Genomic DNA, 23,629 nt, shown 5'->3' with positions numbered 1-23,629 from the left:
TATTGTTTTTACATGTATTTAGAGTTGGTCTACTCTTTATAATTACAAAAATGCACTAGTTTGTTTTATAGAAATCATGTTATATCTAACCATGGTAGTGAAGAAGATCCATACTTCCATGTGTTTACTATGGTCTTGTTGCAAATACCACTGTTAAAACTATAAAAAAATAATAATAATTAATTAATAAATTAAAATGTTCGCGAGGAGCGTAAGATCCGAGAACCACGTCTGGGTGGGCCAGTAGGGTGCTACTAGGATGATCTGCTCCTCGTCCTCCCTGACCTTGCACAGGGTCTGTGCAAGTAGGCTCACTGGGGGAAACTCGTATTTGTGTAGTCCAGGGGGCCAGCTGTGTGCCAGTGCCACGGTAAGGAAATACCAAAGCGGGCAGTGGGAGGATTCCCGGGAAGCAAGCAGGTCTACCTGTGCTCGACCGAATCGACTCCAAATCAGTTGGACCACCTGAGGGTGGAGTCTCCACTCTCCCCTGAGGGTAACCTAACGTGACAGTGCGTCCACTGCAGTGTTGAGGTCGCCCGGGATGTGAGTGGCTCGTAGTGACTTGAGGCGCTGCTGACTCCAGAGGAGGAGACGGTGGGCGAGTTGTGACATGCAATGGGAGTGTAGACCGCCTTGGCGGTTGATGTACACTACCGATTCTCTGTTGTCCGTCCGGACCAACACGTGCTTGCCCTGGATCAACGGCCGAAACCTCCGCAGGGCGAGCAGTACTGCCAACAATTCTAGGCAGTTGATGTGCCAATGCAGCCACGGGCCAGTCCAGGAGCTGGCAGCTGTGTGCCCGTTGTATACGGTGCCCCAGCCTGTCTTGGAGGCATCTGTTGTAACCACAACACACCTGGAGACCTGCTCTAGGGGAACCACTGCCTGTAGAAATGCAAGGTCGGTCCAAGGGCTGAAGAGGGGGCAACAGATCGGTGTGATGACCAGGCGATGTGTAACATGGCACCATGCCCATCTCGGGACTCGAGTCTGAAGCCAGTGCTGAAGCGGTCTCATATGCATCAACCTGAGTGGTGTGGCCATCACTGAGGATGTCATATACCCCAGGAGCCTCTGAAAAATTTTCAGTGGAACCACTGCTCTCTGTCTGAACACCTTCAGACAGTTCAGCACCACCTGTGCGCGCTCGTTCATGAGGCGCGCTGTCATCGAGACTGAGTCCAACTCCAGACCGAGAAAAGAGATGCTCCGAAGCGGGGAGAGCTTGCTCTTTTCCCAGTTGACCCGAAGCCCCAGTCGGCTGAGGTGCTGGAGCACGAGGTCCCTGTGTGCGCACAGCAACTCTCGAGAGTAAGCTAGGATTAGCCAGTCGTCGAGATAGTTGAGGATGCGGACACCCACTTCCCTTAGTGGGGCAAGGGCAGCCTCTGCGACCTTCGTGAAGACACAAGGGGACAGGGACAGGCCGAAGGGGAGGAGCTTGTACTGGTATGCCTGGCCTTCAAAGGCAAACCACAGGAAGGGTCTGTGTCGAGGTAAGACCAAGACGTGAAAGTATGCATCCTTCAGGTCTACCGGCACAAACCAATCTTGATGCCGGACGCTCGCTAGAATGCGTTTTTGTGTCAGCATCTTGAAAGGGAGTCTGTGCAAAGCCCGGTTCAGTGCTCGCAGGTCCAGGATTGGTCGCAACACACTGCCTTTCTTCGGTAAAATGAAGTAAGGGCTGTAGAACCCTTTCTTCATCTCGGCCGGAGGGACAGGCTCTATCGCGCCCTTGCGCAGAAGGGTAGCGATCTCCGCACGCAAGGTAGCAGCATTCTCGCCCTTCACCGAGGTGAAGCGGACGCCGCTGAACTTGGGCGGGCACCTGGCGAACTGAATCACGTAGCTGAGTCGGACGGTCCGTGTCAGCCATCGCAACGGGTTTGAAAGCGCGAGCCATGCACCTAAACTCCTGGTGAGGGGGACCAAGGGAATTATCATGTCGGACATACCAGCAGGTGGGGCCTCATGGCGGGGCGGAGCTCGAGGTGCCACATCGAGGGGACTCGAGCCCCGTGGCCATCGAAGCACTTACCTGGCTCCTGTCGCCCACCATAAGATTGGCCGAGGAGGGGGGAGGAGGAATCTCGTCCCCGTAGTCCACTGGAACCAATCCCGTGTGGGCGTGTTTGTGCCACATCTGGGGGCACAGGGGTGGGGGGTCCGCTTCTGGAGAGCCATACCTGTCAAAATGGGACGGTGGACGGTGGTCGTGACGACGGCCGTGCGCACCAGATATGTGACACAGGAGATGAGGGAACCATTCTTTTGTCAGGATTTTGGGTGCCGCAGTCTCCTGGGCATGCAGCGACAAAAGATTCTCCTCCTGGCCCTCCACCAGGGGATGGAGTGGTCTGTCGACCAGCCCCAGAGAAGTGGGTCTCCTCACCCCTGGGTCGCCCGTCTCGGGGGTGCTTCCAAGCCTTCCTCAGGTTCTTAGTGGCTGGCCACGAGACGGGTGGCGTCTGCTTCCTGCGGAGAGCTCCACACTGGAGCCGGGCCACAGGGGCGGGCTGCGGCGGAGCCGGTGTTGTTTCTGCAGGAAGACGCCCTTGGCAACGAGCAGACAGGTTGCGGTTTGTAAGGCCTGCGTCTGCTTCTTCACCGCCGAGAACTGCTGGGCAAAGTTCTCGACGGCATCGCCAAACAGGCCAACCTGGGAAATGGGGGTGTCAAGGAACCGTGCCTTGTCCGCCTCTCCCATCTCGACCAAGTTGAGCCAAAGGTGGCGCTCCTGGACTACCAGGGTGGACATCGCCTGCCCGAGAGACTGCGCCGTGACCTTTATCGCCTGGAGAGCGAGGACGGCCGCCAAGCGCAGTTCCTGCATCAATCCCGGGTCAGAACTACCCTCGTGCAGTTCTTTTAGCGCCTTGGCTTGGTGTATTTGCAGGAGAGCCATGGCGTGCAGGGCGGAGGTGGCTTGTCCAGCGGCACCGCAGGCCACAGTCGTCAGGGATGACGTAAACCTACAGGCCCTTGACAGGAGCTTCGGGAACCCATGCCAGGTGGTGGTGCTCTGCGGATACAAGTGCACCGCGAGTGCCTTATCCACCTGGGGGATCACAGAATACCCCCTGGCTGCTCCGCCATCGAGGGTAGTGAGAGCAGGGGAGCTGAAAGACCAGGACTGGGCAGTAAAAGGTGCCTTCCATGATCTTGTCAGCTCCTCAAGCACTTCCGGGAAGAAAGGAACGGGGTGGGGCCGTGGGTGGCGCCCCGTGCCCAGGAACTGATCGTCGAGCCACGAGGGTTCAAGGGAGAGTGGAGGGTTCCACTCTAGCCCGACGCTTGAGGCCACCCGGGAAAGCATGTCTGTTATTTCCACGTTGGCGTGAGACTGGGCGACCGTTCCCGAAGGAGGAATCCGAGCCGAAGCCTCTGTGTCAGACTGGACGAGCCCGCTCTCCAATGCTGCGCTTGATAACTCATCGACTTCCGGAGCTCTGAACGATAAGTTGAACTTGCGCTGAGATGAGCCGTCGGTCTTACGAAAGCAAGCCGCGACCACAACGTTGCCATGGTCATGTTCTCACAATGAGGACATGACTCATCCACGAACAATGTCTCCGCGTGGGCTGTGCCCAGACATGTAAGACAGCGATCGTGGCTGTCAGAAGCGGAGAGATATCGACCACAACCAGGAATAACACACAAATGGAAAGGCATCTTTAAAAAGACGTGCCGCGTGTGCTGCTCTTTTAGAAAGAAAATATACTCTTTTTTTAGAATATACTCTTTTAGTTGTTTCTGCCGAAGCGCCCAGGGGCGTTCTCTACACTCCACGGGTGCAGAGGGGGAGAAGCCGCTGAAACGCACCGTAGAATCCAGCAGATGAGGTGAATGAACTTCACGAATGAATTCAGCTTCAATGAATAGAACCGCTCAGCTCCAAAGAGAAAATCTGAATGAGTGGTTGCATACCAGCTCCTTTTATACCCGTATGTCCGGGGGAGTGGCATGCAAATTCCATTTTCAAAAAAGCAGAGGTGTTTGGGGCTCCCAAGAGTGACCCCTAGTGTCACTACATCGACACAACTTCGAGTGAGTGACAGATAGGGAACCCTTGTTATTAATGACACCTGTGGCCATTAAGTGAACTGCTGCCAGCTACCTGTTGCTCGTGCTGGCGCTCGTGCACACACTCCATAGAGACGCGAGTGAGCGAGCATCCAAAACAATGACGTAGCGTACAAAGAGACTGAAAGTGATTCACTGGCATCATGCTGACAGATGAGGTAGCATAATAAAAATGACACAGTTATGATCAGAATCAGAATCAGCTTTATTGCCAAGTATGCTTACACATACAAGGAATTTGTCTTGGTGACAGGAGTTTCCAGTGTACAACAATACAAAAACAATACAAAAACAGCAGCAAGACATAGATAATAATAAAAAATAAAAAACAGTTATACACATACGTACATACACACACAGACACACACACACACATACATACATACACACATACACATACGTAGTGCAATCTAATACAAATCTGTTATCTGTTATGTACAGTGCAAATGTTTTTTTGTTTTTTTTTTCCAGAGGAATGAAATGGCAGAAGAGGTTGGATGTGTTGGATAAATATAAAGAAGACTAAGCTGTGTATTGCACATAGTTATTGCTCAATGGGGCAGGGTGAGTTGGGTCCAGAGTGATATTTCCAGCCTTTTTCCTCACTCTGGAAGGGTTCTTGAAGGGGGTGGCAGGGGGCAACCAATAATCCTCTAAGCAGTCCGAATTGTCCTTTGTAGTCTTCTGATGTCTGATTTCATAGCTGAACCAAACCAGACAGTTATTGAAGTGCAGAGGACAGACTCAATGACTGCTGAGTAGAACTGTATCAGCAGCGCCTGTGGCAGGTTGAACTTCCTCAGCTGGCGAAGGAAGTACAACCTCTGCTGGGCCTTTTTCACAATGGAGTCAATGTGTGTCTCCCACTTCAGGTCCTGTGAGATGGTAGTGCCCAGGAACCTGAATGACTCCACTGCTGCCACAGTGCTGTTTAGAATGGTGAGGGGGGTCAGTGTTGGGGTGTTCCTCCAAAAGTCCACAATCATCTCTACCATTTTGAGCATGTTCAGCTCAAGGTTGTTTTGACTGCACCAGACAGCCAGCTGTTCAACCTCCCTTCTGTATGCAGACTCATCGTCATCTCGGATGAGGCCGATGACTGTAGTGTTGTCTGCAAACTTCAGGAGCTTGACAGAGGGGTCCTTGGCGATGCAGTCATTGGTGTAGAGGGAGAAGAGTAGTGGAGAGAGCACACATCCCTGGGGGGCACCAGTGCTGATTGTACAGGTGCTGGAAGTGAGTTTCCCCTGTCTCATAAGCTGCTGTCTGTCCGTCAGAAAGATGGTAATCCACTGACAGATAGACATGGGAACAGAGAGTTGGTGTAATTTATTCTGGAGTATAGCTGGGATGATGGTGTTGAAAGCCAAACTGAAGTCCACAAAAAGGATCCTTGCATATGTCCCTGGTCTGTCCAGATGTTGCAGGATATGATGCAATCCCATGTTGACTGCATCATCCATAGACCTGTTTGCTCGATAAGCAAATTGAAGGGGATCTAGAAAGGGTCCAGTGATGTTCTTCAGGTGGGCCAACACCAGTCTCTCAAATGATTTCATGACCAAAGACGTCAGGGCGACAGGTCTGTAGTCATTAAGTCCTGTGATTTTTGGTTTCTTTGGGACAGTGTTTGAAGCAGCATGGGACTTCACACTGCTCCAGTGATCTACTGAAGATCTGTGTGAAGATGGGGGCCAGCTGGTTAGCACAGGATCGAAGACACGCTGGTGAGACGCCATCTGGGCCTGAAGATTTCCTCGTCTTTTGTTTCCGAAAGACGCGGCTCACATCATCTTCACAGATCTTAAGTGCAGGTTGAGTAGCAGGAGGGGGGAGGAGGGGGGTTGCAGGAGGTGTTGGTGTTTGTGTGAAGTGAAGGTCAGAGTGGGTATGGGGTGTGAGATTGGGCCTTTCAAATCTGCAGTAGAACACATTCAGGTCGTCAGCCAGTTGTTGGTCCACCACAGGGTTGGGGGTAGGAGTCCTATAATTTGTGAGTTGTTTCATGTCACTCCACACTGTTGCAGGGTCGTTAGCTGAAAACTTGTTTTTCAGCTTCTCAGAGTATCTTCTTTTAGCCACTCTGATTTCCTTGTTCAGTGTGTTCCTGGCCTGATCGTACAAGACTTTATCCCCACCCATGTAAGCATCCTCTTTGGCCTGACGAAGCTGCCTGAGCTCTGCTGTAAACCACGGTTTGTCGTTGTTGAACTTTAAATAAGTCCTAGTAGGAATGCACATATCCTCACAGAAACTGATATATGATGTAACAGTATCTGTGAGCTCGTCCAGATTGGTGTCTGCAGCCTCAAAATCATTCCAATCCGTGCAATCGAAGCAGGCTTGTAGTTCCCACTCTGCTTCATTGGTCCATCTCTTTACAGTCCTTACTACTGGCCTGGTTGATTTTAATTTCTGCCTGTAGGTTGGAAGAAGATGAACCAGACAGTGATCAGAGAGTCCCAAAGCTGCTCTAAGGACAGAGCGATATGCATCCTTTTTTGTTGTGTAGCAATGATCCAGAATGTTCCTGTCTCTGGTGGGGCATGTAATGTGCTGTTTGTATTTGGGCAGTTCACATGTGAGATTTGCTTTGTTAAAATCCCCAAGAATAATAATAACTGAGTCCGGATATTGTTGTTCCGTGTCTGTGATTTGATCAACCAGCTGTTGCAGTGTCGCATTCAAACACGCGTTTGGCGCGATATACACACTCACCAGAATAAATGAGGAAAACACCCACGGCAAGTAGAAAGGCTTACAGTTAATAAAGAGTGCTTCCAAATTAGGACAGCACATCTTCTTTAACCTTGTTACATCTGTACACCAACGTTCATTGATGTAAAAGCATGTTCCACCACCTCTCGTTTTCCCCGTTAACTCCGCGATGTGATCTGCTCTGAACAGCTGAAAGCCCAGCAGATGTAATGCGCTGTCCGGAATGGCTTTACTCAGCCAGGTTTCTGTGAAGCACAAGGCAGCAGAGGTTGAAAAGTCCTTGTTTGTGTGGGTGAGGAGATGTAGTTCGTCCGTTTTGTTAGGAAGAGAGCGGAGATTCGCAAGATGAATGCCCGGCAGCGTTGTTCCAAAGCCCCGCCGAAGGAGTTTGACCAGCGCACCGGCTCGTCTTCCTCGCCTGCGCCTCCTGAACAACAAAGCCATGCCTCCAACTAAAATGTCTAGCAAAACGTCTGAATATTCAAAAACTGGGAAAAGATTGTCTGGTATAAGCTGTTGAATATTCAGCAGTTCATCTCTGGTAAAACTGACTGGAAAAAGATTACTAAACACAGGACAAACAAACAAAAACTACAAAACAATAGGAGCGCTCCACACACCGAGGCTGCCATCTGCGGCACCATCATGATGAATAATGAATGATTGTTTATACAAACTTTGAGACTAAACTAAAACTACTTATCAGCTAACACAGCATACTGATACACACATACAGCTACATACCACCGAACTATACCAGACAGTTTACTGTTGCACTGCACTGATATGTTGCACTATTGTATGTTTTCTATGTCATATGTTGTACTACGATCAAGAAACTAGCATATTTGCTTAAATTTATTCTGTATACCTGACTTTTAGTATAAAGAGAAGATCGTAGAAATTATTTGAAAGTTACGAAGCAAGGTAGCTTGCAATTCATCAGCGTTAGCAGGCAAGATCAATTTAGCTAAAATTACACAGATCAATCCTTATGGCACTATATTTCACATGCTTTGCAGTTATGTAAGCTTACCTGTCCAATAAGAAAAACACCAATTCAGGGTCGGTTTTGATCCCCAAAACCGAACGAAGGTCCCTCCAGGAATCAAATGCCCTGCCGATGTTCACTCTAGTTTTCGCTCGACCACGATCAAGTTGCCACTTAGCCAGATGGGATTCAGTTTATAAATGTTTTTTTGTTGTTGTTTTTTTAGAAGTCGGTGTTGTGTTGGGAGCTGGACGTTTGCTGGATTCCATCTCTAAGATAATGTTACCTAGTGTTGCAGTTTGTTGTTGCTGTTGAATAGCGGAAGAGAAGCATTTAAGGCTCTCGGGAGCACGCATAAACGTCACATCCTTTGGATTTTCCCAGCAAAACCAACCTGCTCCCTTTGCATGAAAATAAGTCTACAGGCTTTAATAGGCAACATAAGAAGTCCGGGAGGGCTCATTTTTTAAGTTGCGTTACAAGCCATTCACACATTGGCAAAATTGTTTTTACAATCTTTAGAATGTGTAAATATTTTTTTAATAATTGTTTAAGACAGAACATGCAAGGCAGTTGCATTGAACACTTGGCCACCAGTTTTAGTACAGTGTGTGGACTTTTTAGACAATCACTTATGAACAATAAGCGAATATTTAATAAATATTGAACTTTAACTTTACCCTGCTAAATATTATTATGCAGTCATAATGCATTGATGTTTTGTTTAAATATCACTGGCCTGAGTTTGGCGATGGGGTTACGTGGCAAGCAGGGCGGGGCCGAGTGGTGTCTAGGCAAAGCGAGACCGGGAAGATAAATGGTGAACGAGTTCCACCTGTGTGCCACACCGGTCTCGTGTTCCAGTGAGGGGCGTGGGAGTACTGAAGGAGAGGAGACAGCGGCAGATGGCGAGAGAGAGACACATGGAGCTGTTTGTGTGTTCGACGTGTCTGCAGGGAAACATCATGTGGAGTTGTTTTATGTTATGTTTAAGTGAAAATAAATGTCTACGTGTTTTGTCAAGCCGGTCCTAGCTTCCTCCTTCCCATGCATTCCTTGAACCCCATTACCATTCTACCACTCCAATTTAAGGGGGGGGGGAGGGGTGGGGTGAGTGAGTGAAGCTGCAGGGTCGATCCTGCACTAAATAGTTTACAGGGAACATAACAAACACAACATCCTCTTTATGAACACCATTTATCAATCAAATACTTAACACGCGGTGCACCAATCACAAGAGAGAAGCACACATGTGCTTAATAAAGAATTGAGCTTATGTAGCAACATGTGCAGACACTGACAGACATAATAATAATAATAATAATAAAACACATTAAAGGCATCTTATTGGTCACTCATAGTAATTGAAAGATACATGCATTTAAAAATTCAATTGTTATACTGGACCATTTAAAATTAACTAGTGAATTTAAAAATGTGCTTAAAATATCTTAAAAGAAATGGTGACCATTTACAAGACCTGTACATGCTGATTATAGCCTTCTGATTAAATTCTAACCTAAAATCTTGATGTAGCCTATCATTAATTTTATCCAAGAATTTTACTGTATTAGTCATTCTAAAGAACAGCATGGCAACATGGCTTAAAGTTTGTGGGTAAAACCAGAATGTTAGGGTGTATTGACTAAATAAGCATTCGCCATGAGCCTGTTTTTTTATATAGTGTAAAATTACATTTTAAATTTTTTTATTCAAATTTGGTGAATCTTTGGTTGTCTTTAAAAAATTGCATGTCCGTAAATATTAAAACAGCAAAACAAATTTTTATATGCATACAGGGGACACTTAAGGCATAATAGAGTTGCCCCCCTTACACCAGTCAAAATGGTCTAGAACCACCCCTGCCATCAATTCATCCCATTCATAGCGATCTGCAGAGACCCGCTGTGAGGATGAGAGCATGAGAGGCAAGCATCACCAGAGGTGGGTAGATTAGCCAAAAACTGTACTCATGTAAAAGTACAATTACTTTAAAAAAATTATTACTCAAGTAGAAGTAATAATTTCTATAAGTACTCTCACGCGATATCCCTAGGGGATATCCCTGCCGCCATTTTGGATGTCCGTTCCACTTCTTTAAGTGGGAGAGGGAAGTTTCTGTTGACAGACCCTTAACCATACCTGCTAACACTCCCAATTTTACCGGGTTTCTCCCATTTTCCCACCCCTCCTCCCGCTGTACTCCCGATTTACAATTTCTCCAGATAAACTCACGATTTTCTGCATCCACACTTTGCTTGTGAAAATGTTTTAGACCTCCAAGTAGGGTTGGTTGCCACCCGTCCCCTAAAAAATACGGGATCGACACGTATTTACATATGAAATTATGCATCCTGTATCTAATCAATATGGGACATGATTTGTCCCATTAGCTGGTCAGATGTCGTCATGGCGAAACTGTTCCAGATCGTTAATTTAATTTGATATAAGTCATACAGTGAATACGGGGTCATCAGAAAAGTCCACACATTGAGCTTAAATATGCTAATACTGTGAAGGGTGTGGTAAAGGACCGTCTAAAAAATCCACACATTGTGCTAAAACAGTGGATATTTTTATTGAAAAAAGAAGGTTAAATTTTCAATAAGATGTACAAAATTACACAGATAAGATGTACAAAATTACACAGATCCAACAATGTATGAATACAATGAGTCATAAAGACAAAAGTACAGTTAATAAAAAACAAAAAATACATACATTATGAACCAACACAAATGTATACATAAGATAAAGATAATAATAGAAGAAATAAAAACAGTTTTATTTTTACAAGTCATGGGTCAGGAAAGTTCTCAGCATGTAAGAAAGGATATAAACTATCTGAATACGTTTCTTATTACACTCTTAGAAGAAAAGGTTCCATATAGAACCCTAAAGTGTTCTATCACTTGCTTCATATTTGGAACCCCTAAAAGGTTCTATAGAGAACCCTTTTAATGGTTCTTTGAACCAAGTGGAAAGGTTCTATATAGAACCTTATAGGGGTTCCCAACATGCAACCGTAACATTTGTTTTTTGTTTAGTTTTTAAATGTATTTATTTTTTGTTTTATTTTTTATTATAATGTTTAATGGATATGTGAATTGAATAGTTCATATACTATATAACTAAGAAAGTGAAATAACCATATAAAAGACATTTAATAGTTTGTATTTACAACAACACAAGCAATAATTAATACGATTCATAATGCACTAGTCTTGACTTAATAAATCCACAGGTTTGTAATAATAAGCTAAAAGTTCATTAGTAGTAATATTATTTATATAAAAATCATAAACATTAAATCATTTAACTATGTGTTAACATTATAACCATAAGTAAGATTAATAAGTAAAAAACTAAGTAAGAATAAATAAAAACAAATGACCTATGAAAAGCTGTTAAACAATTTTAGCACTGGGGCAGATACAGAATCATTTTGTTGCCACTGGTCTGACAAACTGAGTGAGGTATTTCGGATACAACAAATTTAACAAAACTTCACTTGAGCCATCTCCATGTCATCAGTTTGATGCCGACTCTCTGCACTGAGGGGTTTTCACACCATATGAAAGATCAGGTTGAGGATGGATGTGCTGATCACTGTAAGTAAGAGAAACATTTAACAGACCTGCTGTCAGTATGCAGAGTAATTAAAAACAAAGAAATTTGGGGGCCTGGATAGCTCACTGAGTATTGACGCTGACTACCATCCCTGGATCCAGGGTGTGCTGAGTGACTCCAGCCAGGTCTCCTAAGCAAGCAAATTGGCCTGGTTGCTAAGGAGGGTAGAGTCACATGGGGTAACCTCCTCATGGTCGCAATTAGTGGTTCTCGCTCTCAATGGGTGCATGGTAAGTTGCGCGTGGATCGCGGAGATTAGCATGAGCCTCCACATGCTGGGATTCTCCGCAGTATCATGCACAACAAGCCACGTGATAAGATGCGTGGACTGACTGTCTCAGAAGCAGAGGCAACTGAGACTTATCCTCCGCCACCCAGATTGAGGTGAGTAACCGCGCCACCACAAGGACCTACTAAGTAGTGGGAATTGGGCATTCAAAATTAGGGGGAGAAAAGGGGATAAAAAAATAAATAAATGAAATAGGTATCTCTCTAAATTGCATACTAAAACTTACATGCATAGGTGTGTTGTTTTATCTGTATGAAGATGGTCAAATATAATGCTGCATTGCCACTGCAAACAGAAATTAACCATTATTTAATATCATAAAAATGCAATGCAAATAATGAGAAATTATAGAATAATATGTACCTTTTATGACATTATGTCATTGTTTTGAAGTCAAATGTCCCCTTTGACTGTCACTTCTCATGGCTCTGATGATGTTGATGTCCAGAACTTCAGAAGTGCTCTGAGTTAGGCGAAGGTCTTTGCTAAAACCCATGTTAAATTATTATGCCACATTCCCATTAAACATTTCCATCACTTCCTCTCTTTGACTTTGGACTTTTGACATATTCACACTCTTGAATAGAGCTGGATTAATATCTTTATATCAGTGCAGTTAGCTTATGTTGCATTCCATTCAACTCAGAAAGTTTGATTTTCCAACTTCCTACTAGGAAAAGTGCAATGGAACGCCACTTGAAGTCGTAATTCCAACTTGGATTTAAAATAAGGTTGTGTATCAATTAACATTACACAGTGAATTAACATGAACAATGAACAATACTTTTACAGCATTTGTAATCTTGGTTGATGTTCATCTCAACACATACTAATACAGTTTAATATTTAACATTGGTAATGTAACATCATTAAGAACTAACATGAACTAACAATGAACAATATGTATAAATTAAAATGAACTCAGATGAATAAATGCATTAAAAATATTTACTGTTATGTCTTTAAACCTAATTTGGAATGTTACATGTTCATGTGTTAACGTATACAACCTTAGCGTAAAGTGTATTGTTAAATCATCATCCCAACATAAACTGGGGTTTTAAAATTTCTTGTTGGTTTATTATGTGGCCTGGATGAGTGTGAGACTCCCGACCTGAAATTATGTCCCAGTCTGGCCCTGGTAGTGGGCACATCCGCGCAACGTATGCAATTATGAACATTCGGATCCATGAGACAGGGGGAAGTTGGGAAGGGCATAAAACTTGAGTGCACTGTTGCATGGCATTTATTAAAAACAAATAAAAAAATGTAACTACAGGAAATTGTGTCATATTTTAAATTGGGGGGGAAAACAACAGTTTAGTAGATGTGGTACATGTAAAAATAACTATAATAGCTTTCTCTAGCCCTCGGATCATTTTGTTACCAAGTGGCCCTTTGGAAACTCTAAGTGGCCGTTTTAGGTTATGTCCCTCGTCAGAGAAAAAAGCTTGCAGGAACCTACTTTTTTGTTAGATCATCTTCAAATTTGAAACATAACTTCTTTAGACTTGTGTCTTTTTTTTTTGTATTTCTGGGTTGTTCTGGCACTTTTATTATTGTTTTTTTAGATGATAAAGACCTGTTCAGAACAAAATATATCCATTTCTATAAACTTCAGCTTCTCTAACTTAAAAATAAAAAAACCCCAAGTGTCTTCTTTCAAAAGATACTACAACTGTGTCCATACTCCGAAGGGTCCAGTTAATACAACCATTTAAGTTCAGATATGTCGTTTTCATGGTTTGTGCTCAAAAAGGGGTTGGTATAAACAGGTTAAAACACCTACACAAATGGGGGCCTGGGTAACTCAACAAGTAATGACACTGACTACCACACCTGGAGTTGCCAGTTTGAATCCAGGTGCTGAGTGACTCCAGTAGTCACATGGGGAAACCTCCTCGTGGTCACTATAAAGTGGTTTTCGCTCTCGGTGGGGCACGTGGTTAGTTGTGCGTGGATGCCGCGGAGAATAGCGTGAAGCCTCCACATGCACTATGTCTCCACAGAAACACGCTCAACAAGCCACGCGATAAGATGTACAGATTGACGGTCTCAGACGTGGAGGCAACTGAGATTCGTCCTCTGCCACCCAGATTGAGGCAAGTCACTAAGCCATCACAAGGACTTAAAGCGCATTGGGAATTGGGCATTCCAAATTGGGGAGAAAAGGGGAGAAAAATCCACGCAAAAAAAAAACACCCACACAAACACACTCACTCCACTGTATGCTCAAAACTGACATTTCCTGCACCCCTGCAACAATGGCTAGACTACAGTTATCTCATTCAGAGTTATTGGTACACGGTAACTACTGTACCTGAATGCATATGAACGTGTTTGAGAATTTCACGGCTCTGCGTACAGACAACAGTTCAAGTGTATTGCCAACACTAAAAATCTTCTTTTTTTTTTTTTTTTTTACCCTACATAACCTCTGACAGCAACCATCATGAGAGGGGCAAATACTCTGACCTCCATGACACTATGACACAAACACATACAGTATGTTACCTTATCGATCAAAACAGTTCAGTTTGACATCCTGCAGCTTTGGGTGATTATCATCATTCACCCTGGCTAATGGATTCAACCCCATCCGTCTTTCTGTCCCTTATCCTCTTCTCCCTCAGCCTTTGTTCTCTTTAATCAATGCTTCTGATCAGTATTGAAAGAACACGTTCAGCTACCAACAGAACAACAGAAACAGCGGAGAAGCGAGTAAGCAAGAGAGAGTCATGTGTTCGTGCCGAATTGTGAGTCTTGATCTATTCAGCGTTTGAAACGAGGGCGTGAATTTTGAGTGTCATGTTAATTGATGGTTGTGGTAACAACTGAGAGCCCTCATTAGAGTGGTGTTTTTTTACTGCAACATAAGTGTCCAAAATACATAGGTCTGAAACATAAGGACACAGAGAGCATATCTTAAACGATTCAACCACTACTGCAGGGCAAGAGGCTAATAAGCTACCAACATAAAGAATTAAAGAGAGAGAGAATAAATACAATATTTCAGGTATATCTCATTGTCGCTGCTCTAAGCTGCGTGGCTGAAAAGCAGGCTAGAGATTTGTCTTTCCTTAAAGGTCATTTAGAATATGCTACTCCACCTAAAGGTCAAAACCGTCTTATCACAAATAAATAAATAAATCAATAAACAAACATCCATTCTCTTCCCATCTCTGTCTCTAAATCCCAAACCGCCTAAAACTCCTGTTTTTACAACAGAAACATGATTGTAAAAGCTCACAGTGATTTTAAAACAGACCTTGCCCTCATACGGTCAAAATCTCTCTATCTAATGGCATTTAAATGCAAATAAAACCCTGCCAGGAGCTGGTGAGGTGATTCCAGCAGTGTGGACAGGCACATAACATAGGCAACAAGATGTAACTGATGCGAGATCAGTGCTTGGACACTTTATGCAACAACATCTGATGCCAGTGCATTATATGGCACACAACATAGGGTTTGCAATCATTTTGTCTGCTCGTTTGTCTGCTATTCCATTGTGACCTAAGGTTAATCTGTCTCTCTTTCACTCACTCTGCACCCTCTGTTTCTCTCTGCCTGTCTCATCCATTCTCTTCCTTTATTTTAAATCATTATCCTGGCCTCTTGCCAAGACAAAACACAGAGCCCTTAAATCCAAAAGGAGAGCAATGAGATCACGATCTGGTAAACGAGAGTAACCAGAGGTCAGAAAAAAATTAACTTCAGCTGAAAGAGTGTGTGAGAGGAGAAATCCAGCAATTTACCCTTCACAAACATTTGGCAGACAATTTCATCAAAAGTGATTTACAATGCACATGACGTATAAATTTATACGTTCCATTCTTTTAACCAGGTGTCATAGAATCACGTTACTATACCTAAATCATTGCAAAATGGTTTTTACATGGCTCGATATACACAATGTGGCAATTTCCTGGTGAAATAAACACTAGAGGCGATACAACAACAATTACTTTTATTCCCTTTCACAAAAATCATGAGTAAAACGGCAAATTATCAATCCATAAACACATACTTTTCACCCTGTTTTTTTTCTTATGGCATCCAAACACTTTTTTTCATAGCACATAACTTGTAAGCCTTCATTTACAAACCTTGTAGTGCGCATTCAAATTGCAAGCTAGTGCAACAGATTGTAGCGTTGTACTTGCAACACGAAGGGTCGGAATATGAGTCCACAAGAGCACGCGAGACAACATGTGCGCTAAAAGTGTCATAGAAGCACCATGAAATGACGTACTTGCTGTGAAATGAAAAACTATCAGTTAAGTTTAGGGTTTGGGGTGGGCAGGTCAGTTTTGTTGACTTAGAACTCGATAGAGCATTATTCTTAAACACTTTATCCGTTTGGGAGAACATTCAACTCACTTTTAGCATGAGTGGACATTTCACCCCGGAACTGCCACAATACGTGGAATGAACCAAGTAATATAATTTTGCAAAAATGTTGGCACAGTCACGTAATTTTCATGAGATCAGGCAGATTCATTCCCTAGGAATTCAACCCCAGACCTTGTAGTTGTTAGCACCATGCTCTACCATTTCAATTACAGGAACACAATCATTTCCAAATATTTCAGAAAAAAAAAACATTTCTTCTAGCTCTCAGCAGTGCTGCCAGTGTGTGAAACGTGCTGAGTATCACGCATGTGATTGCAGGGCAATGGGTCTGCTCTTTGCATGTTAACACGATGTCACTGTCTTACGTAGGAAGCAGAGTCACATGACACCAGAGCAGCTGATCTGCATTGCTGTATTTTGCTCTGGTCGAACGAGGTGAAGACACCAGGTAACATGCACTTCAGTGTGAATGAATCAATGAATAAGAGAAGCACTAGAAGTGTAAAATACACCACTGCACTGGTCAAGAGCAAAGACAGGAAAGATCATTTTTTAAAGCCTTACAATCAACAGGTGTATTGTGATACAAATATGAACCCATAACTAACTGGAACAATCAACTGTGTTAAACTTCTGGGATGTGAATCTAAACCTTCCTGTCTGGTTTGAACATGTGACATCAGTGGGGTTGGAAATGTCATGGTGGCTTACATTGTTCAGCAGATGTACCTGAGAACATTAGTCACAGTGACACACACTTCTACAGCGTGTTTTATTGATGAGAAGTGTCTATCTTGCTCGTTGCGGGTCAAGTCTCAGATGCTGGTGGAGACTGGATCTCTGGTGAGAATGTAGTAATAAGTAATGAGATCGGCTCTACACAGGAATCCATGTAAAACTAGCCAACACATTAACACAACAATAACATTGATATATAGGATTATAATTCAACAATTGCACATAATAAGCAATTCAGAGGTTATCTAACATCTAGACATTCACATGACAAAGATAAAGCCTTCAAATTAAAGAGCAAGAATGAATAAATTAAACAAGCTTTGAACTATTTGTAATTCTTCATAAGAATAAGACAATTACCTAAAAAGGTGCATTGCTTTGTATGTGTGTAAAAAATGATACAGCTGTATTCATCAAGGACCAAACCATTTGGCAATGTAGCATTCATGATTTACTCTTCACCATGAATTAAGGTATTTATCTTGTTGTTTTGGGGTCACAGAGCTCACTGGCAGGTGCATCAGCCAATGAGTCATACAGCCTACTAAACAGGAACTCAAAGACTTTGACTGTGCAGCTCTGGTTTCAAAGACACCATGACACAGCAGCTACATACTTTTGTCACTTCACAGGTTGAAACGGTCTATTGCCGTAGCAGCCATATATAGCCAATTACTCAAGTCATAAACCACATAATCGCATTAACCAATCACTCATAAATTAAATTAATCCTGCACTTTCTCAAAACCAATCATGTCAAATGTCTACTCGTATCAGTCATGGACTTTTGAATAAATGGCCTGTAATTTGTGAATTGTGGGGGAGAGTAGCAGTGAATGTGGCTATACAGCCTTGCAGCTGCTGTCTGTTGTTACTGTGTGGGAGAAATGCTGAAGGATGCTCCTCCGCCTGCTTCACACATGCTTAAATATTAATTGGTGTATAATAGGTATGAATAAAAGTCTAGCCGGGGGCAGTGAGTTAAATCCAAACATATCGCTGCTTTGGGCCGGCACAACTGCAGTCAGCAACCATGGTCATTAGGAATTTGGTCCATTTTTTCAAATACTGATGCTAATAGCAGTTAACTTTGAAAAGAAGGAAAATCCAATAGCTGGAGGGAATCAACTTGTCCTGGTATAATGTTATAATGTAAGCAACTTATCTATGTGTCTGTTTTCATCTACATTAGTGCTCATTGGTCAATACGACGCATTCAACCACAACTTGTACACAGGCCAACTTTGTAGGGTGCTGCAACATAGCATTTTACACTAATCTTCTGAAATGCATGAGGGAATGGTGTGGCATTTTGAGTTTAGCACTAAAAAAAAATTTTTAAATAAAAAGAGGGAAACTCAGTCTGAAAGAAAATGACTCACCCCAGTGTTGTCATGGTTACAATGGTGTACCAGAAGGAGGCTGGGATACTTGTGAACTTGCTGGATGTGGAGCCTTTCTCAGCATAGAACATCACGGTGGCAAAGATGATGATGGCCATGGAGAGGGAGAAGAGAAGGAAGCCAAGCTCGGACGCACAGCTCTTCAGCGTGTAGCCAAGGATTCGGAGACCCTGAGAGTGGCGAGAGAATTTAAAGATCCGGAAGACGCGGAACACTCGTAGCGTGACAAAGGCCCCGCTCACGTCCTCGTTGTTGGTCATGAAGAGTCCGATGTAATACGGCAGGATTGCCACCACATCGATAATGCTCATCACGCTACGCATGAAACGGTACCTGCTGGGCGCCGCAAACAGTCGCATCAGATACTCCACTGTAAAGATCATAACGCACGCTGTGTCCATACAGAAAAATGACTCTGTGTAGCGTTCCCCACAAGGAATGTCCCTCTGATTCATCATCAAACCACACGGAACTGTCTCAACCACATTGGTGATGACAGATATGGCGATAAAGAAGCCAGTTACATAGTAGAAAACCAACGCCATGGTGCTAGTGTGTGGGTTCTCGAAGGCCCTCCACATGGTCTCACGGAATGTCATGTTGGGGAGTTTGCTGTCTTTGTTGTCCTCAAGGTCATCCATAAGACGTTCAATGTTCTCTCTCTTGCGGTCCTTATACTCTTCGTAGCAGCAGTCACTGATGATCTCAGGAATGATTCCGAAGAATGCCAGCTCCTCATCATAGGCAGAGATGCACTCATAGCGTGGGTAGTGCAACTTCCCTGTGCGGTAGAAGTTGAGAATACTTCTAAACACGTCCGGATCTCGGTCAAAGAAATACTCCCTGGTCTCCTCGTTGAAGAAGAACTCTTTTTCTGAGCTCCCCAGGAGTGTATCAGGGTAACGATCTAGAGTGTTCCGCCAGGTCTGGAAGCGTCGGCCACTGACATTGAGGATAATGAGCTCGTCTTGTCGCTTGTTCTTATTGGTTGGTGCAACAGGCATGGGCAAGTTGGCCACAGGCATCCATCCTATAGCCGCTGCCCGTGCAAAGGGGAGCCAGGCCGCCACTCCAGCAGCCATGGGGACTCCGTCTGAGGTCGAGAGGACCAGATCGAACACCTTCACAACCAGCTTGACATTAGATTAGACCCCATCTACATAGAGAGAGACAGAAAGAGAGACAGGGAGATGAAAAGATGGGAAAGAGTGAGACATTTGATAATGTGGGAGGAAAAGGACAGAGTTCCGGGGGTGGGGTGTGAGATGGGTGAGAGACAGACATGAAATAGGAGCCAAAAGACAGCAAGAGTGAACAGGATGACAGCAGAATAGAGAGGCAGAGGTTAAAGGAGTGCGGTAAAAGAAGTATGAAAGTACAGAAAAGTGAAGAAAAATGAAGAGGAGAGATAAGCAAGACAGAAATAGCAATGGAAAAACCGAGGAAACAATACAAATGTGCAAAAAAAGGAGAGGAACAAGACAAGAAATCGGAAACAAAAGATAAATAAAGGGAAAATAGATGAGGTGTTATATTAATGGCAGGGATTTCTACAAAGTTAGATTCAAACTCTTTCTGACATTCTGTCTTCAAATTCTGTGTTTCAACGCCTGATATAAATATTGTAAACTGAATTCAGACTTTAGGTACAGTATCAAACAAGATAAAATCCAAAAAATATCTTTCAAACCTCAAACCTGTTTCTCCACCACTGTAAAGGTACAACATTACTCCAATATGTCAGATGAATAGAATACTTTACTAGTATCTTATTCCATAATTTTTACAGCATAGACACAAATATAACGTACAGTAATGCCTGTATTCTTCTGAAACGAATATATTATAATCTTCTGTACAAAGAGCCATTTTCAAAGAAAATTGCAGATTAATGATCTGTTTATCAAGATTATTTTACAATGAAAAACAAATATCCTCCATACATCATTACATTACATACATCATAAAAACTCTAAAAAGAACGCTGATTACCTTTTAAATAAAATTTCAAAACTATTAGCCTAATTCTCAGCTCATGTAAGTGCGACCACGATTTGTGTTTGAGTAAGCGAGCCCTTCTGCAGTCCAGCAGCAGTTCGAAACAGAGATGCGAACCTGTTGATCTCAATGCAAAAAAAGAAAAGAAAAGCCAACAAATATCTAATGTATCTTAACGCTGATATTAGTACTAAACACTTTTTCACCTCACGAGGACCAAGATTTCCCTCAACCGCTATTCTCATCTGCGCCCAGTTATTGGACAATGTAAGGATGATGAATATTATCGGTTCCTAACGTTCACATTTGGCTATCAATAATAATAACAACAACAACAACAACAACAATAATAATAATAATAATAATAATAATAATAATAGTTTCTATCAAACACAAACTCATGTGAATCCATTTCAACTGTTTTTACTGTTTTTTTTCACTTACCTATGAAAAATATTTTAACTTTTCATTCATTCAGCTACATTTACGACATTTCCCCCTGATAATACTTCGAAAGTGTTCACCGAAAATCCGCACATTAATGAGAAAAGACTGACAAAACAAGAACCCAAGTGGAAAAATGAGCATAAACCAGCGTATTTGGAGCACAACGCACAACATACTAGTTTAGTTTTTCATTCGTGCCGCTCTGTCACATCCTGCGTTGTTCAGTGATCCATTTGCTCGGACGGACAGAAATGCAGCTCGCACGCTGGAAGTGACTTTCCGCAGGGTGCTCGGCTGGCTGATGGGTAGAGGTGGTTGTCTTTTCCCAACCCCTCTCTCTCTCACTCACTCACTCCAAGTACTCCAGAGTACTGTCTGGACGATGGGGCGTGGCGACACCTTGGGGCGGGGCGACGCGTGTAGCTCCTCTCACTTCCGATTTCATGGGTTCATACAGCAGAGCTTATTGCTGTATGGTGTTGAGAAAGTTAGACGCTTTAATCTAAGCGTACACAGTTTTATGAGGACATACATAAATCATTACGTCTATGTATTACCGAATGATAATAAAGCTCAAAAAGTAAACAAAGATAAAGAAAGCGCAAAAAACCGGCGCACAGTTTCTCTTAATTATAAGCAAACGTGACGTTCAGAACAGAATTCTGAGTTATTTTAGTGCAGTATCTGTAAACAAGATTCTACTGTGCGGCATGCCTCTCATATCTGTCCCTCATGTTGATATCATACACACTGAATCATTTCGTGAAGTTCTTGTGCATGATCATGAATTCGCTTTTTAAAATGTTCTGATCGTGCAGTTATTTCCCTTTTAAATCCTCACATAGCCGCCAAATTGTAAACTCCTGTTTTATTATGCAGCGCTCTGCTGCTGTGGCACAACGAGCCCAGTGTCTGAATGTGTTTGGAGTGGACAGCACAGAATAGTCACAGCTCCAGCTGACTATTATTATGCAGCTAAAATACTTTTACTAATTAGATTTTGAATGCCTAAGGTCACAGATATGCATAGCAAATAGGCGTCATAAGGTTATCTAACATCAAAAGCTTAAGAGTTAAATTTCAGCTTTAATTTTTTCCTCCAAATTTGAGAGATTGCTGTCCGCACACTGACAAATTATCCAGACTAGTAAAGTCTATCAAAAATTATCCATCTTTATTGTATACAAAATTCCATAGTGAGAAAAAAGTGCACAGTGCAGTGAAGTTAAAACTGAGCAAACGTTTCAGCACATGCATTCTGTGAGCACTGCACTGTGCACTTTTTTCTCACTATACAATAAAGATAGATCATTTTTGATAGACTTGACTAGTCTGGATAATTTTTCAGTGACAGCAATCTCTCAAGTTTGGGTAAGATTCTCTGGCTCCATGCAACTGCAGGAATTTTCAGTTTTTGTGAGCACAACAACTCTCTATACAACTTTAAAAAAAAATAAAATTACCAACATACTGGCCCACATACATATTTTATTAAAAGGCAAATGAGGGACTTATGGGATGAGTTTGCCATAACTTTTTATAAGCACTTATTCTGCAATGCAAGTGAACTTTATCATTTTATTTGGCTTGCAATGTAATGAACATCTACTATGCCTCTTGCTACTGCTGGAGTAAGGAAAAAACTTATCGGTCTCTCTCTTTCTACCTCTGTGAGTGAGTTTTATCAATTTCAATCCTGCTGCTTACGTTCTGTCTCTGATAAGACTGTATGGTGCTTCATATTTGCTTTGAATGACACAGAGCTATGCTTAAGCTATTAAGCCGCATTCGATTCTCAAACATCGCGTTATTTATTTTTATTTTTTGAAATATATGAATTAACTTTACACCGACCAGTTTCTCTCATCTCACGCAACGACAACGTCCTTATGTTCACCCTCCTAAATCATTCCACTGTTTAAAGTTTGATCTGCCTCTTGTGTCGTAGCTATTCTCTATTTAGGGGAGGAGCGACATGTGTCGCCCCGCCCAAATGTGTCGCCCTGCCCCATCGTCCAGACTGCAATCTGGGGCTATTCGTATTTGCTCACTTTCACTAGGGATGGGCGATACCACTTATTTTCTTTTCGATCCGATACCAATTATTTCATGTCCAATATCGTCGATACCGATACCAATACCGATACTTCTATTAAATGAATTTTTTAAATTTTATTTCTTGGGATAAAATGGGTAATTTAAAATATAATTTTTAGTCATAATTCAAGTCTTTTTTTTTTTTTTTTTTTTTTACATTTGTGAGCCTAAACAGAAAAGTATAGGACTTCTGTTTCATTTACCCTTACAAAAATTAACCATGGTTTCACTACAGTAACTATAGTTTAACCATGGTATTTAGTTAAACCATAGTTACCACACAATTAACCATGGTTACTACTACAATATTACTGTAGTAAAACCATGGTTTCAGCCACACACACACACACACACACACACACACACACAAACAAAAACAAAATAAAACATGGTAACTACAATATTACTTTAGTAAAACCATGGTTAACTGTTTTATTAAATTATTTATTAACAACAATTACACACTCATAAGAAATGTCACCTTTAGATATGTTGTATTTTTAGTGTGAATTTACTCCAGAAGCTGTTTCTCTGATTTTCTATCATTACCTCTACAAGGCACTGATCCCTCTTTTTTGAACGAGCCTTTTGACGGCGCAAACGCTTGTCTACTTGTGTTTTTCAGCGTGCATGTTAAGATGAGCGGAAGAAGAAATAGTTCCCATCCTGCACAAGTATTTGCTAATACAGCCAAATCCTTTTTATTTCACTTTATAGCTTATAATTATTGTTCATGTTCATTTTAACCAAATAATAATATCTCCAGTTAACATTTTTTTAGAATCTATATTTTTGTGTGGATCGATATTTTTGATACAACATCAGTATCGGAAGTGTCGATACTTTAGGATCGATCCGCCCATCCCTAAC

The 23,629-nt window shown here is 42.6% G+C and overlaps 1 protein-coding gene and 1 long non-coding RNA gene across 5 annotated transcripts in view; both read right to left on the bottom strand.

Moving 5' to 3' along the window:
- The window catches only part of LOC127415299 (potassium voltage-gated channel subfamily D member 3-like), a 171,411-nt gene extending 150,391 nt beyond the window's left edge, over positions 1-21,020 (bottom strand). For 3 of the 4 annotated variants that reach the window (XM_051654000.1, XM_051654002.1, XM_051654003.1), the window contains exons 1-2: positions 20,839-21,020; positions 18,197-19,373 (exon numbers count right to left, since the gene is read on the bottom strand). In XM_051654000.1, the coding sequence (XP_051509960.1) occupies positions 18,197-19,299 (1,103 nt within the window). In that variant the 5' untranslated portion in view covers positions 19,300-19,373; positions 20,839-21,020. Of the gene's footprint in view, positions 1-18,196; positions 19,374-20,659 lie in introns of all 4 variants that reach the window. The other variant, XM_051654001.1, reaches the window with a different exon arrangement.
- LOC127415310 (uncharacterized) lies at positions 10,373-16,780 on the bottom strand. Its single transcript, XR_007892928.1, has 3 exons — positions 12,084-16,780; positions 11,947-12,005; positions 10,373-11,410 (listed from the first exon to the last, which is right to left on the bottom strand). It is a non-coding gene; the product is annotated as an uncharacterized LOC127415310 (long non-coding RNA).
- Positions 21,021-23,629: the final 2,609 nt, after the last annotated feature.

Source organism: Myxocyprinus asiaticus, chromosome 24 (assembly GCF_019703515.2).
Source record: "Myxocyprinus asiaticus isolate MX2 ecotype Aquarium Trade chromosome 24, UBuf_Myxa_2, whole genome shotgun sequence".
Taxonomy (NCBI): domain Eukaryota; kingdom Metazoa; phylum Chordata; class Actinopteri; order Cypriniformes; family Catostomidae; genus Myxocyprinus; species Myxocyprinus asiaticus.
This window is presented reverse-complemented; position numbering and strand designations above follow the sequence as displayed.